This window comes from Oncorhynchus masou, chromosome 12 (assembly GCF_036934945.1).
Source record: "Oncorhynchus masou masou isolate Uvic2021 chromosome 12, UVic_Omas_1.1, whole genome shotgun sequence".
In the NCBI taxonomy this organism is placed as follows: Eukaryota; Metazoa; Chordata; class Actinopteri; order Salmoniformes; family Salmonidae; genus Oncorhynchus; species Oncorhynchus masou.
Genome location: NC_088223.1, coordinates 19188992 through 19204265, shown reverse-complemented (window position 1 = coordinate 19204265; position 15274 = coordinate 19188992). Strand labels below are relative to the sequence as shown.

Here is a 15274-nt window from a genome sequence, read left to right as displayed (position 1 = left end):
CCAAACTTACCCTAGTAAAACTGACTATCCTACCGATCCTCGACTTCGGCAATGTCATCTACAAAATTGCCTCCAACACTCTACTCAGCAAACTGGATGCAGTTTATCACAGTGCCATCCGTTTTGTCACTAAAGCACCTTATACCACCCACCACTGCGACTTGTATGCTCTAGTCGGCTGGCCCTCGCTACATATTCGTCGCCAGACCGACTGGCTCCAGGTCATCTACAAGTCCATGCTAGGTAAAGCTCCGCCTTATCTCAGTTCACTGGTCACGATGGCAACACCCATCCGTAGCACGCGCTCCAGCAGGTGTATCTCACTGATCATCCCTAAAGCCAACACCTCATTTGGCCGCCTTTCGTTCCAGTACTCTGCTGCCTGTGACTGGAACGAATTGCAAAAATCCCTGAAGTTGGAGACTTTTTTCTCCCTCACCAACTTCAAACATGTGCTATCTGAGCAGCTAACCGATCGCTGCAGCTGTACATAGTCTATTGGTAAATGGCCCACCCATTTTCAACTACCTCATCCCCACACTGTTTTTATTTATTTACTTTTCTGCTCTTTTGCACACCAGTATCTCTACCTGTACATGACCATCTGATCATTTATCACTCCAGTGCTAATCTGCAAAATTGTAATTATTCGCCTACCTCCTCATGCCTTTTGCACACAATGTATATAGACTCGCCTTTTTTTGTACTGTGTTATTGACTTGTTAATTGTTTACTCCATGTGTAACTCTGTTGTCTGTTCACACTGCTAAGCTTTATCTTGGCCAGGTCGCAGTTGCAAATGAGAACTTGTTCTCAACTAGCCTACCTGGTTAAATAAAGGTGATTTTTTTTTTTTTTTTTTAAACCACACTGCCCTAACCAAATCTGGACAAGAGGAATACCTATGTGAGAATGCTGTTCATCGACTACAGCTCGGCCTTTAACACCATAGTACTCTCCAAGCTCGTCATCAAGCTCGAGACCCTGCGTCTCGACCCCGCCCTGTGCAACTGGGTACTGGACTTCCTGACGGGCCGCCCCCAGGTGGTGAGGGTAGGCAACATCTCCACCCCGCTGATCCTCAACACTGGGGCCCCACAAGTGTGCGTTCTGAGCCCTCTCCTGTACTCCCTGTTCACCCACGACTGCGCGGCAACGCACGCCTCCAACTCAATCATCAAGTTTGCGGACGACACAACAGTGGTAGGCTTGATTACCATCAACGACGAGACGGCCTACAGGGATGAGGTGAGGGCCCTCGGAGTGTGGTGTCAGGACAATAACCTCACACTCAACGTCAACAAAACTAAGGAGATGATTGTGGACTTCAGGAAACAGCAGAGGGAACACCCCCCTATCCACATCGATGGAACAGTAGTGGAGAGGGTAGTAAGTTTTAAGTTCCTCGGCATACACATCACAGACAAACTGAATTGGTCCACTCACACAGACAGCATCGTGAAGAAGGCACAGCAGCGCCTCTTCAACCTCAGGAGGCTGAAGAAATTCGGCTTGTCACCAAAAGCACTCACAAACTTCTACAGATGCAGAATCGAGAGCATCCTGGCGGGCTGTATCACCGCCTGGTACGGCAACTGCTCCGCCCACAACCGTAAGGCTCTCCAGAGGGTAGTGAGGTATGCACAACGTATCACCGGGGGCAAACTACCTGCCCTCCAGGACACCTACACCACCCGATGTTACAGGAAGGCCACAAAGATCATCAAGGACAACACCCACCCAAGCCACTGCCTGTTCACCCCGCTATCATCCAGAAGGCGAGGTCAGTACAGGTGCATCAAAGCTGGGACCGAGAGACTGAAAAACAGCTTCTATCTCAAGGCCATCAGACTGTTAAACAGCAACCACTAACATTGAGTGGCTGCTGCCAACACACTGACTCAACTCCAGCCACTACAATAATGGGAATTGATGGGAAAGGATGTAAAATATATCACTAGCCACTTTAAACAATGCTACCTAATATAATGTTTACATACCCTACATTATTCATCTCATATGTATACGTATATACTGTACTCGATCATCTACTGCATCCTTATGTAATGCATGTATCACTAGCCACTTTAACTATGCCACTTTGTTTACATACTCATCTCATATGTATACACTGTACTCGATACAGTAGATTGTATCTTGCCTATGCTGCTCTGCACCATCACTCATTCATATCTTTATGTACATATTCTTTATCCTCTTACACTGTGTATAAGAAATTAGTTTTGGAATTGTTAGTTAGATTACTTGTTGGTTATTACTGCATTGTCGGAACTAGAAGCACAAGCATTTCGCTACACTCGCATTAACATCTGCTAACCAAGTGTATGTGACAAATAAAATTTGAGTTGAAATTTGATTTTAATTTGAGGTTGGTTATGAATGGCAGCAGTAGGTTGGTTATGAATGACAACAGTAGGTTGGTTATGAATGACAACAGTAGGTTGGTTATGAATGACAACAGTAGGTTGGTTATGAATGACAGCAGTAGGTTGGTTATCAATGGCAGCAGTAGGTTGGTTATGAATGGCAGCAGTAGGTTGGTTACGAAGGGCAACAGTAGGTTGGTTATGAATGGCAGCATGCAGGCTTTCAGCCCAGTCTCCGATGTTCGTTGGTCTTTTGTCTCATCCCCTGCTTTACAAATAAAAATATGGTAATATAAATTGAAAGTAAACGTTACAGAAGTGGATTAAGAGGTGCTCTGGTGGGCATTGTTGAATCACTTCCACTTAATATGAAAGGATTTAAATCAGAATGCTCAATGATGATTATCACGCCATGTGTATTGTAGTAACCACTTTAAATATCAAAGGATTTATGCTACTTCGGTCATTGTTGATGATTACGCCGTGTGCATTGTATTACAATCCATAAAGAGGAAGTTGAAGGTATCAGAAGACATCTGAGGGATGCTAATCTGACAGCTTGACACACACCATCAAGTGCCATTTAAAATCCAATAGCGGTGTTATTGAACTGTGTTTCCTGAATAATAGAGGAAGCGCTTCAAAATGGAGGGATGGGATCACAAGCAAGCCAAAGCTCTGATATAACAGAGGGGTGTGTTCCACCTTAGTCGATGGCGAAGGGTTTTTATGGCCTTTGTGCATCTTCTGTTGTCATTGTGTAAAATTACACAATAGATTAAAGAAGTCTATCTATGGCAACATAATGTTAACACGGTAGGGAGAGGCTGTCATGTCAGATTGTAAGCTAAGCAGGAGGTTGCCCTACTGTCATATCATCCCTACATCATATCGCTGTCTGCCTGCATCTCAACTGGCCCCCATATTCCCAACACAGTGCACTACATTTGACCAAAATCCTATGGGCCCTGGTCAAAAGTAGTGCACTACACTCTTGGAAAAACAGATTCCATCTAGAACCTAAAAGGTTCCAGGTAGAACCCTTTTGGCTCCAGGTAGAACTTTTTGGGGTTTTGTTTAGAACCCATTCCACAGAGGGTTCAACCTGGAACCAAAAAGGATTATTTTATGGGGACAGCCAAACAACCCTTTTGGAACCCTTTTTTCAAAAGGGCCTATCTAGACAATAGGGTTCTATTTGGGAGGCAGACCCTGTCTTTGAGGGGGAAGGTCAGAATATGTGATTCACAATTAGAAGAGCATCATAAATCAGTTGTTTCTAGCGTCCCCAGACAGTGACAACCAGCTTGACAACATCTTACAGATGTGGTGTTTCCTCACACTACACACACACACACACACACACACTTGCGAAAGACTTCCATTACAAGATCCATGATTGGTTGTACAGATCTTCTCCAATATGAATGTAATGCCAAAGGCAATCTGGTGCTGTGCATTCACAGCAGATGGGACATTATGACATTGAGTTTTGAGCGGCAGAAACCCATTAAGCATTTACAGCTTAAACCATCGACAGGAGAGGTTGTGTAAACATTGGTGTGAGGTAAAATTCCAGGGTACATTGTACATGATTACTCCTCTGTGGTCACCTTATCCCTGGTAACTTACAGGTTAATACTGTAATTCCATTAGCTGCTCATGTTGGGGTCAATGCTCAGTGAAGACCATAAGCTTAGCGCAACAATAGACTGATGCAGGTCCAGTCATGAGACAATCCCAATTAAACAATGTTTTGTGGTCACATGAAATGATGTATACCCAAAATAAGACATTTATACAGATCCATACCGCTAGGATCACTGAGTAGGAATGATTGCGTAACAGGTGAAAATATTACAGCCTTGAGAAGGAAGAAAGGAAGGAAGGAAGTGAGTGAGTGAGTAGTTTACTGTAAACTGTAGTTTACAGGCCCGTGTCAGAGGGCCGAGGAGAAAACAAGAGGAGACGTGGTTGGGTCTGGCGTCTCAGCGTGGGAGGCGAGACTAGGGGACACGGAGATGCGCAACCAACAAGAAGAGAACAAAAGTCTCTCAAACAACAACAAGCAATTTTGAGTCCCTTTCTGCACCCTGGGTTTATCTACAGTGCCTTGCGAAAGTATTCGGCCCCCTTGAACTTTGTGACCTTTTGCCACATTTCAGGCTTCAAACATAAAGATATAAAACTGTATTTTTTTGTGAAGAATCAACAATCATGTAGTGGAACGACATTTATTGGATATTTCAAACTTTTTTAACAAATAAAAAAACAGAATAATTGGGTGTGCAAAATTATTCAGCCCCCTTAAGTTAATACTTTGTAGTGCCACCTTTTGCTGCGATTACAGCTGTAAGTCGCTTGGGGTATGTCTCTATCAGTTTTGCACATCGAGAGACTGAATTTTTTTCCCATTCCTCCTTGCAAAACAGCTCGAGCTCTGAGGTTGGATGGAGAGCATTTGTGAACAGCAGTTTTCAGTTCTTTCCACAGATTCTCGATTGGATTCAGGTCTGGACTTTGACTTGGCCATTCTAACACCTGGATATGTTTATTTTTGAACCATTCCATTGTAGATTTTGCTTTATGTTTTGGATCATTGTCTTGTTGGAAGACAAATCTCCGTCCCAGTCTCAGGTCTTTTGCAGACTCCATCAGGTTTCCTTCCAGAATGGTCCTGTATTTGGCTCCATCCATCTTCCCATCAATTTTAACCATCTTCCCTGTCCCTGCGGAAGAAAAGCAGGCCCAAACCATGATGCTGCCACCACCATGTTTGACAGTGGGTATGGTGTGTTCAGGGTGATGCGCTGTGTTGCTTTTAAGCCAAACATAACGTTTTGCATTGTTGCCAAAAAGTTCAATTTTGGTTTCATCTGACCAGAGCACCTACTTCCACATGTTTGGTGTGTCTCCCAGGTGGCTTGTGGCAAACTTTAAACAACACTTTTTATGGATATCTTTAAAAAATGGCTTTCTTCTTGCCACTCTTCCATAAAGGCCAGATTTGTGCAAAATACGACTGATTGTTGTCCTATGGACAGAGTCTCCCACCTCAGCTGTAGATCTCTGCAGTTCATCCAGAGTGATCATGGGCCTCTTGGCTGCATCTCTGATCAGTCTTCTCCTTGTATGAGCTGAAAGTTTAGAGGGACGGCCAGGTCTTGGTAGATTTGCAGTGGTCTGATAGTCCTTCCATTTCAATATTATCGCTTGCACAGTGCTCCTTGGGATGTTTAAAGCTTGGGAAATCTTTTTGTATTCAAATCCGGCGTTAAACTTCTTCACAACAGTATCTCGGTTCCTGCCTGGTGTGTTCCTTGTTCTTCATGATGCTCTCTGCGCTTTTAACGGACCTCTGAGACTATCACAGCGCAGGTGCATTTATACGGAGACTTGATTACACACAGGTGGATTGTATTTACCATCATTAGTCATTTAGGTCAACATTGGATCATTCAGAGATCCTCACTGAACTTCTGGAGAGAGTTTGCTGCACTGAAAGTAAAGGGGCTGAATAATTTTGCACGCTGTCACGCCCTGGTCGAAATATATTATGTTCATTCCTCATTTATTCGGCCAGGGTGTGACATGGGTTATTGTGGTGTGTTTTTGTCTTGGGGTTTTGTGGGATGTCTAGCATTAGTCTATGGCTGCCTGAGGCGGTTCTCAATCAGAGTCAGGTGATTCTCGTTGTCTCTGATTGGGAACCATATTTAGGCAGCCATATTCTTTGTGTGTTTCGTGGGTGATTGTCCTTAGTGTCCTTGTTCCTGTCTCTATGTTAGTTTACACTAGTGTAGGCTGTTTCGGTTTTCGTTACGTTCTTTTTGTTTTGTGGTATTTGTATTGATTCGTGTTTTACGTTTTTTCATTAAACATGGATCGCAATCTACACGCTGCGTTTTGGTCCGACTCTCCTTCACCGCATGAAAACCGTTACACACGCCCAATTTTTTAGTTTTTGATTTGTTAAAAAAGTTTGAAATATCCAATAAATGTCGTTCCACTTCATGATTGTGTCCCACTTGTTGTTGATTCTTCACAAAAAAATACAGTTTTATATCTTTGTTTGAAGCCTGAAATGTGGCAAAAGGTCGCAAAGTTCAAGGGGGCCGAATACTTTCGCAAGGCACTGTATATACTGATTGTCAATGTCCGGCCTCTGAGATACAGTACCAGTCAAACGTTTGGATACACCTACTCATTTCTGGGATTTTCTCTATTTTACTATTTTCTACAAAAGATAATTTGTGGAATTTCTTTCTTTCTTTGAGCCAATCAGTTGTGTTGTGACAAGGGAGCGGTGGTATACAGAAGACAGCCCTATTTGGTAAAATACCAAGTCCATATCATGGCAAGAACAGCTTAAATAAGCAAAGAGAAACAACAGTCCATCATTACTTCAAGACATAAAGGTCAGTCAATTCGTGACTTTGAAAGTTTCTTCAAGTGCAGTCGTAAAACCCATCAAGCGCTATGATGAAACTGGCTCTCATGAGGACCACCACAGGAAAGGAAGACCCCGAGTTACCTCTGCTGCAGAAGATAAGTACATTAGAGAGTTACCAGCCTCAGAAATTGCAGCCCAAATAAATGCTTTACAAAGTTCAAGTAACAGACACATCTCAACATCAAATGTTCAGAGGAGACTGTGTGAATCAGGCCTTCATGGTCGAATTGCTGTTAAGAAACCACTAAAGGACACCAATAAGAAGAAGATTTGCTTTGGCCAAGAAACACAAGCAATGGACATTAGACCGGTGGAAATCTGTCCTTTGGTCTGATGAGTCCAAATTTGAGATTTTTGATTCCAACCGCTGTGTCTTTGTGAGACGAAGAGTAGGTGAACGGATGATCTCTGTATGTGTGGTTCCCACCGTGAAGCATTGAGGAGGAGTTGTGATGGTGTAGGGGTGCTTTGCTGGTGACACTGTCAGGGATTTATTTAGGATTCAAGGCACATTTTTTTTATTTAACCTTTATTTAATTATGCAAGTCAGTTAAGAACAAATTGTTATTTTCAATGACGGCCTACCCCGGTCAAACCCTAACCCGGACGACGCTGGGCCAATTGTACACTTAACCAGCTTTCTGCAGTGATACGCCATCCCATCTGGTTTGCGTTTAGTGGGACTATCATTTGTTTTTCAACAGGATAATGACCCAACACACCTCCAGGCTGTGTAAGGGCTTTTTAAATCACCGACAGTAGGGCAACTGCACTGCCGCGTGCAACCGCAGGGCTCCCCAGAGGGTGGTGCAGTCTGCCCAACGCTTCACCGTGGGCAAACTACAGTACCTGCTCTCCAGGAAACTTATAGCACCCGATGTCACAGGAAGGCCAAAAAGATCATCAACGACAACAACCACCCGAGCCACATCCAGAAGGCAAGGTCAGTACAGGTGCATCAAAGCTGGGACCGAGATGCCATCAGACTGTTAAATAGCCATCACTAGCACCTTAGAGGCTGCTGCACTATATACATAGATTTGAAATCACTGGCCACCTTAATAATGGAACACCAGTCACTTAAATAATTTCTACATATTTTGCATTACTCATCTCATATGTACAGTTGAAGTCGGAAGTTTACATGCACCTTAGCCAAATATTTTTAAACTCAGTTTTTCACAATTCCTGACATTAAAACTTCCCTGTCTTAGGTCAGTTAGGATCACCACTTCATTTTAAGAATGTGAAATATCAGAATAATAGTAGAGAGAATTATTTATTTCAGCTTTTATTTCTTTCATCACATTCTCAGTCGGTCAGAAGTTTACATACACTCAATTAGTATTTGGTAGCGTTGCCTTGAAATTGTTTAACTTGGGTCAAATGTTTCGGGTAGCCTTCCACAAGCTTCCCACAATAAGTTGGGTGAATTTTGGCCCATTCCTCCTGACAGAGCTGGTGTAACTGAGTCAAGTTTGTAGGCCTCCTTGCTCACATACACTTTTTCAGTTCTGCCCACACATTTTTTATAGAATTGAGGTCAGCGCTTTGTGATGGCCACTCCAATACCTTGACTTTGTTGTCCTTAAACCATTTTTCCACAACTTTGGATGTATGCTTAGGGTCATTGTTCATTTGAAAGACCCATTTGTGCCCAAGCTTTAACTTCCTGACTGATGTCTTGAGATGTTGCTTCGATATATCCACGTAATTTTCCTTTCACATGAGCCATCTATTTTGTGAAGTGCACCAGTCCCTCCTGCAGCAAAGCACCCCCACCACACGATGCTGCCACCCCTGTTCTTCACGTTTGGGATGGTGTTCTTCGACTTGCAAGCCTCCCCCTTTTTACTCCAAACATAACACTGGTCATTATAGCTAAACAGTTCTATTTTTGTTTCATCAGACCAGAGGACATTTCTCCAAAAAGTACGATCTTTGTCCCCATGTGCAGTTGCAAACTGTAGTCTGGCTTCTTTATGGTGGTTTTGGAGCAGTGGCTTCTCCTTGCTGAGTGGTCTTTCAGGTTATGTTGATATAGAACTAATTTTACTGTGGATAGAGATACTTTTGTACCTGTTTCCTCCAGCATCTTCACAAGGTTCTTTGCTGTTGTTTTGGAATTGATTTGCACTTTTCTCACCAAAGTAGGTGCATCTCTAGGAGACAGAACACGTCTCCTTCCTGAGCGGAATGACGGCTGCGTGGTCCCATGGTGTTTATACTTGCGTACTATTGTTTGTACAGATGAACGTGGTACCTTCAGGCGTTTGGAAATTGCTCCCAAGGATTAACCAGACTTGTGGAGGTGTACAATTATTTGGCTGATTTATTTTGATTTTCCCATGATGTCAAGCAAAGAGGCACTGAGTTTGAAGGTAGGCCTTGAAATACATCCACAGGTACACCTCCAATTGACTCAAATTATGTCAATTAGCCTATCAGAAGCTTCTAAAGCCATGACATCATTTTCTGGAAATTTCCAAGCTGTTTAAAGACACAGTCAACTTAGTGTATGTAAACTTCTGACCCACTGGAATTGCGATGCAGTGAATTATAAGTGAAATAATCTGTCAGTTAACAGTTGTTGGAAAAATGACTTGTCACACACAAAGTAGATGTCCTCACCGACTTGCCAAGACTATAGTTTGTTAACCAGTTTTAATGACTCCAATCTAAGTGTATGTAAACTTCCGACTTCAACTGTATATACTGTATTCTGTTCTATTCTACTGTATCTTAGTCTATGCCACTCCAACATTGCTCATCCAAATATTTATTTATTCTTAATTCCATTCCTTTAGATGTGTGTATCGTGTGTATTGTTGTGAAATGTTTTGATATTACTTGTTAGATATTACTGCACTGTTGGAGCTAAAAAACACACGCTTTTCGCTACTCCTGTAATAACATCTGCTAAACATATGTATGTGACCAATAAAATATGATTTGATATTTGACCAAGAAGGAGAGTGACGGAGTGCTGCGTCAGATGACCCAGCCTCCACAATCACCCGACCTCAACCCAGTTGAGATGGTTTGGGATGAGTTGGACCGCAGCGTGAAGGAAAAGCAGCCAACAAGTGCTCAGCATATGTGGGAAATCCTTCAAGACTGTTGGGAAAGCATTCCAGATGAAGCAGGTTGAGAGAATGCCAAGAGTGTGTAAAGCTGTCATCTAGGCAAAGGGTGGCTACTTTGAAGAATCTAAAATGTATTTTGGTTTGTTTAATACTTTTTTTGGTTACAACTTGATTCCATATGTGTTATTTCATAGTGTTGATGTCTTCACTATTATTTTACCATGTAGAAAATAGTCAAATAAAGAAAAACTCTTGAATGAGTAAGTGTGTCCAAACTTTTGACTGGTTCTGTAGGTCTACTCTTACTTAGTTTGAATGCTAAGATTCAGATTCAGATTATTTTCATGAAACTTTACAGGCATGGTGAATTCACCACCAGTTTCAAGTTGAACACTATCATTTAATGATTCCTTTTTATGGGTTGGGGTTTGCCTGTAAGTACTGTAAAACAGCAATTAGAATAATATTATTGAAATGGCTTTACAAATCCAACTTCATTGCCACTGACTTGTTATGGGTTTACAAACACACAATGCTTTGAATATGGGGGCGGAATTCTTTTCCCTTTTAAGATGTGCTTAGGAACCAACAGGCCTTGAAATTGTACTTCATGTTATAGATACCCTATAGTTGCGGGGGCTCTTAAGTAAAGCAAAAGGGTTCCCTTTTAGGATGATAACAGCCTTTACCAGAGTCTACTGATGAGAAGAACTGTCCTATTCAGAGGACAACTGAGCTCTGATGAGCCCAAACTTTGTCTGCATCTCCATTGGACCCTATTCCTTCCATAGTGCACTACTTTGACCAGAGCTCTTTTGGCCCTCGTCAAAAGTAGGGAATAGAATGCCATTTGAGACTTTGTGTTTTATAATGGGTGTCAAAAGCATTACTGTACGACGGTTGATGAATGAGAGAGCAGGAATATAAATTCAGTCAAACACTATACATAATTTCCCTCACATACTTACCAGGCAAATCTTCTGAACCTTGAAATGTGTATTTTCCATAAAGGACACTAGATATCAAAGTACACCTAAATAATTTAGTGGGGACATTTTTATAGACAAATAATACAGTGAGGATTGGCTGTTGTCTGCTGAGAGGTACATCGGTGATGAAGTATTTTTGAACTTTTAAAATCATATTTTTCTGCTCCTTTTCAAACACACACACACACACACACACACACACACACACACACACACACACACACACACACACACACACACACACACACACACACACACACAATAAATAAATAACAGAGAATCTTTTCCAATATATTTCTGATTGCAATAGCTTTCAAACAAAAAGCTGGTCGATTTGTGCATTAAAAAAAAAGTTTTTCTCTTGTTTGAAGTAACGCCACACAAAGAGCTTAGAGGTCGAGAGCCAAACACAAGCAAAACAAAAGAACCAAAAACAGTGGTCAGAACATTTCACATCTATTACACACACAAACTTTGCGGTCATGTTGACATGGGCACTGGACAACAAAGCCATGAACATACTAAATATACAGAAATATTCATCATCCTCCAAATGAAGAAAAAAACAACTTTTAACATTGTGTTCATATCCAGAACAAATCAACTTTAAAATATGGATGGATCAAAACCTTTCTAAATCATCTATAAGACTTCACAGTGGTTAACACCTTCTCTGATTTACAGAATGGGCTCTTAGGGCTCTATTTAATCTGGATTGCTGAAGCCTTACAGAATGGGCTCTTAGGGCTCTATTTAATCTGGATCGCTGAAGTTTTACAGAATGGGCTCTATTTAATCTGGATCGCTGAAGCCTTACAGAATGGGCTCTTAGGGCTCTATTTAATCTGGATCGCTGAAGCCTTACAGAATGGGCTCTTAGGGCTCTATTTAATCTGGATCGCTGAAGCCTTACAGAATGGGCTCTTAGGGCTCTATTTAATCTGGATCGCTGAAGCCTTACAGAATGGGCTCTTAGGGCTCTATTTAATCTGGATCGCTGAAGCCTTACAGAATGGGCTCTTAGGGCTCTATTTAATCTGGATCGCTGAAGCCTTACAGAATGGGCTCTTAGGGCTCTATTTAATCTGGATCGCTGAAGCCTTACAGAATGCACGCTAGAAATGTAAAGGTAATTTCCGATTGAGGAAACGTTTCCTGTACATTTCAATCGCTCTGTAACGCCGAACTTCCTCAATCCAGATTGAATAGAGCCTATTGAGACCTCATCTAATGGCCTTCTCCCATTTCAAACTGATTTTCTCCATCTCAACCATGATGGCCCAACAACAGCAAAGACATTGGATTCAGTATAAACATTGGCATAAGTGTAAAGATTTATTTGATCTTGGCCTAATAGGAATTGAAGCTGTAAAATAAATTAGATTGGCACAATAAGTTTGACAGGGTCTAAGGTAAGATAAGCTTAATTGTCCCCAAAGGAAGATGTGTCTTCGGCATTCAAATCCAGACTAGTCTGCTATGGGTCTGGGCACCTGAGGCCTCATGTATAAATTGTTTGAGATGTATGAATCACATTGTTGCTGTGAATTTCATTGTATGCACAATTTAGGATTAAATATAGGTTTAAAAAAAAGTGTTATAAATGAGTCCCCTCGACTGTCCTCGGTACCCTACTAAAGTCTTGGTATCTATCTAGCATAGTGCTATACTCTTAGAAATAAATGTGCTATCTAGAACCTAAAAGGGTTTGTTGGCTGTCCCCATCAGAGAACCTGTTGAAAAAAAAACGTTTTGGTTCCAGTTATAACCCTTTTGGGTTATACCTTTCCACTGAGGGTTCTACATAGGCCGACCTTCTACAAAGGTCTCTACATGGAACCAACAACCGACAAAGGAATACATTTGAGAATAGGTGGAGATTTCATTTCGGATCTAAGGGTATAATAATCTAAGGGCATAATATAGTAGGTGTGTGATAATAAACAATGAAAGAAAATACACTAGTATTCACACAAGAGAAATGACAACAGAATCTTTCAAATAGCCCTCAATTAGAATGATTTTCTTACCAATTGACAGATTCTGTACACTAGAAGGATGCTATTTCAAGGTAATTATGGTTTCGATATAGATAATTGCCTGGGGAAACGAGGGTTTTACCTTGAAACATCTTCCATAGGCCTAGATTGTCAAGACTTTTCTTTGAAAAATGGTATATTGTTATTGTTTATATGATTATTTTTGCAGGTAACCATACAGTTTTTTCTTCTCTCCTATTCATAACTGATATGACATAGAGAAAATAATTTCACCATATTGGAATGGCTTTCATTTAAGCACAAAACATAAAATAACGCTTATTGTGGAATCCTAGAAGCTTCACATGAGACCTTTTGGCAAATGGCCACGTCAAACAGACTTCACAGGAAATATTCCCAAGAGCCAGGTGGTTCTCAAACGTGTGTCTGATGAACACGTGACCTATGCGATTCAGTCTGTTTTTATTTTTAGTCTAAGTTAACCAATCCTTTTTATCCTTTCTCTCTTGAGCCCATATCAAGACATACTGTATCTTCTGCACTCTTTAAATACAGGCCTTGTGACAGAAACACACCGCAAGTACAGTCAGCAGCTGTAAGCAGTCTGGAGATGCTCGCTAGCTTCACGAAACAGACAGAAAGTATTTAAAGAGCAAGTTGTTGGCAAGAAAAAAAAACATTTAGTCATAAAAATAAAATCCTCTAAAACACACTTTGACACTTTTAAAGTGAAAGTGGTGAACCATTATTTACAGGATTCCAGAACTTAGGCACAGGAAGCCTTTTAAACCATTGACCTCGTGTCGCCATGGACACACACACATGCACTGTGCTGTCCGTCAGTATGTGACCTTCAGGGGAACTCTTCAGTGTTGGATTCAGTTCACACAGAGCATGCCTCTCATACTGGCAGCCCACACCACACACCCTTTGGTATAGGCAAAGCAACAATAGTTTCATCATTATCATCATCATTCTAATAATCATCATAGTCATTCTAATTATCATCTTCTTCATCATCATTATAATCATCCTTAACATTCCCATGATGTGTTAAGAGTCCCACAGATAGCAGCTTTAGGGCGCGCCACATTTCAAACGCGGCTCCCGTTTCATGTACTGTATATCTTAGTGTTTTTAATAAGCAGCCATAGCAGCAGCAATGTCATGTAAATGAAGCATCAGCCATCATTGGCCAATTCATGGGAGAGATATCACGGTCCAGACACACACTGTCTTCTCCTTCACAGTCTGGGGCTGAACCCACCAGTTCTATCTATGAAATGTGGAACTGCGGCGGGATATTAGAGAAATGCTCCATCTTGGTTCCTCTACTAATTCTTCTCTCCTCCGACACTCAGACTGCCTCCCGCTTGTCAGGCATACGTCTCCCCTGTCTTAAGAGCCACCAGCTCAGAGTCCTCACAGGTGTGTCTGCCGTTTAAGTGTTCGCTGTTGCAGTCGTGGTGGTACATGAAGGCGGGCACCTCAGTGATTGATGTGGCGGTGTAGGAGGTAGAGCGCATGGAGCAGTGGTCCCTCCGTCGCTGACCCCACTGGGCCTTGTACTGAATCCATTGTCGCTTCAGAGCCGCCTGCACCTGAGAAAAAGGGACATTAAGATTATAAACTGTATTCTCTAATGGGTGAACAGACAGACAGACAGACAGTGAAAGAGAGAGAGAACAACCATATTTAGCTACTCTTGGAGGACAATGGGAGTACATTTCATAAAAGCTTTTTTATGAATTAAATCAATGCATTTCAGCTGTTGCCTTCATCAGGGTTTTACAGTCATACAGGGGGTGATAGACTCATTAGACAGGGACAGGTGCATATAACAAACACACAGCCTGTTTGTACCTGTCATCACAGCCTTTTTTCACCAAAGAAAACAAATGATAGACAACAATACAGATATAAACAAATAAAATAAACAGTGTGCAGGTGTGGTTGGAAACCCAAGGGCTGATATGAAAACAACAAATCTATATACAATCATGTGAAAAAGTAAGTACATCCCCTGGAAAGTATTATTTATAAAATGTTTTGAACATTTTTGAACACATGGATATGAGCTAAATTCCCACCACATTCATTGACAAAGGTAACCCAGTAAAACAAATCAACCCCCAAAATTTGGGAAAATGTTATGGAATTAAATAAACAAACATGCATTTTCCTTATGCAGAAAAAGTTAGTACACCCCTACCTTTACCATCACATAAAATGGCTAAAATTGGAATCAGGTGCACCAAAACAGGTGCAAATGATTAGAAAATAATTAGAGAGAAATTAAGAAGGGTCCAGCCTTCCATAAAGATTAGAAACTTGGTCTGGTTTGGTCTTAAACATATGG

At 41.5% G+C, this 15274-nt stretch overlaps 1 protein-coding gene across 1 annotated transcript in view; it reads right to left on the bottom strand.

Annotated features, from left to right (window-relative positions):
- Positions 1-11193: 11193 nt before the first annotated feature.
- calcr (calcitonin receptor) overlaps positions 11194-15274 on the bottom strand; it is a 74962-nt gene continuing 70881 nt past the window's right edge. Inside the window, exon 15 of the mRNA XM_064979829.1 lies at positions 11194-14516. Coding sequence (XP_064835901.1) covers positions 14292-14516 — 225 coding nt within the window. The 3' untranslated portion in view covers positions 11194-14291. The remainder of the gene's footprint in view (positions 14517-15274) is intronic.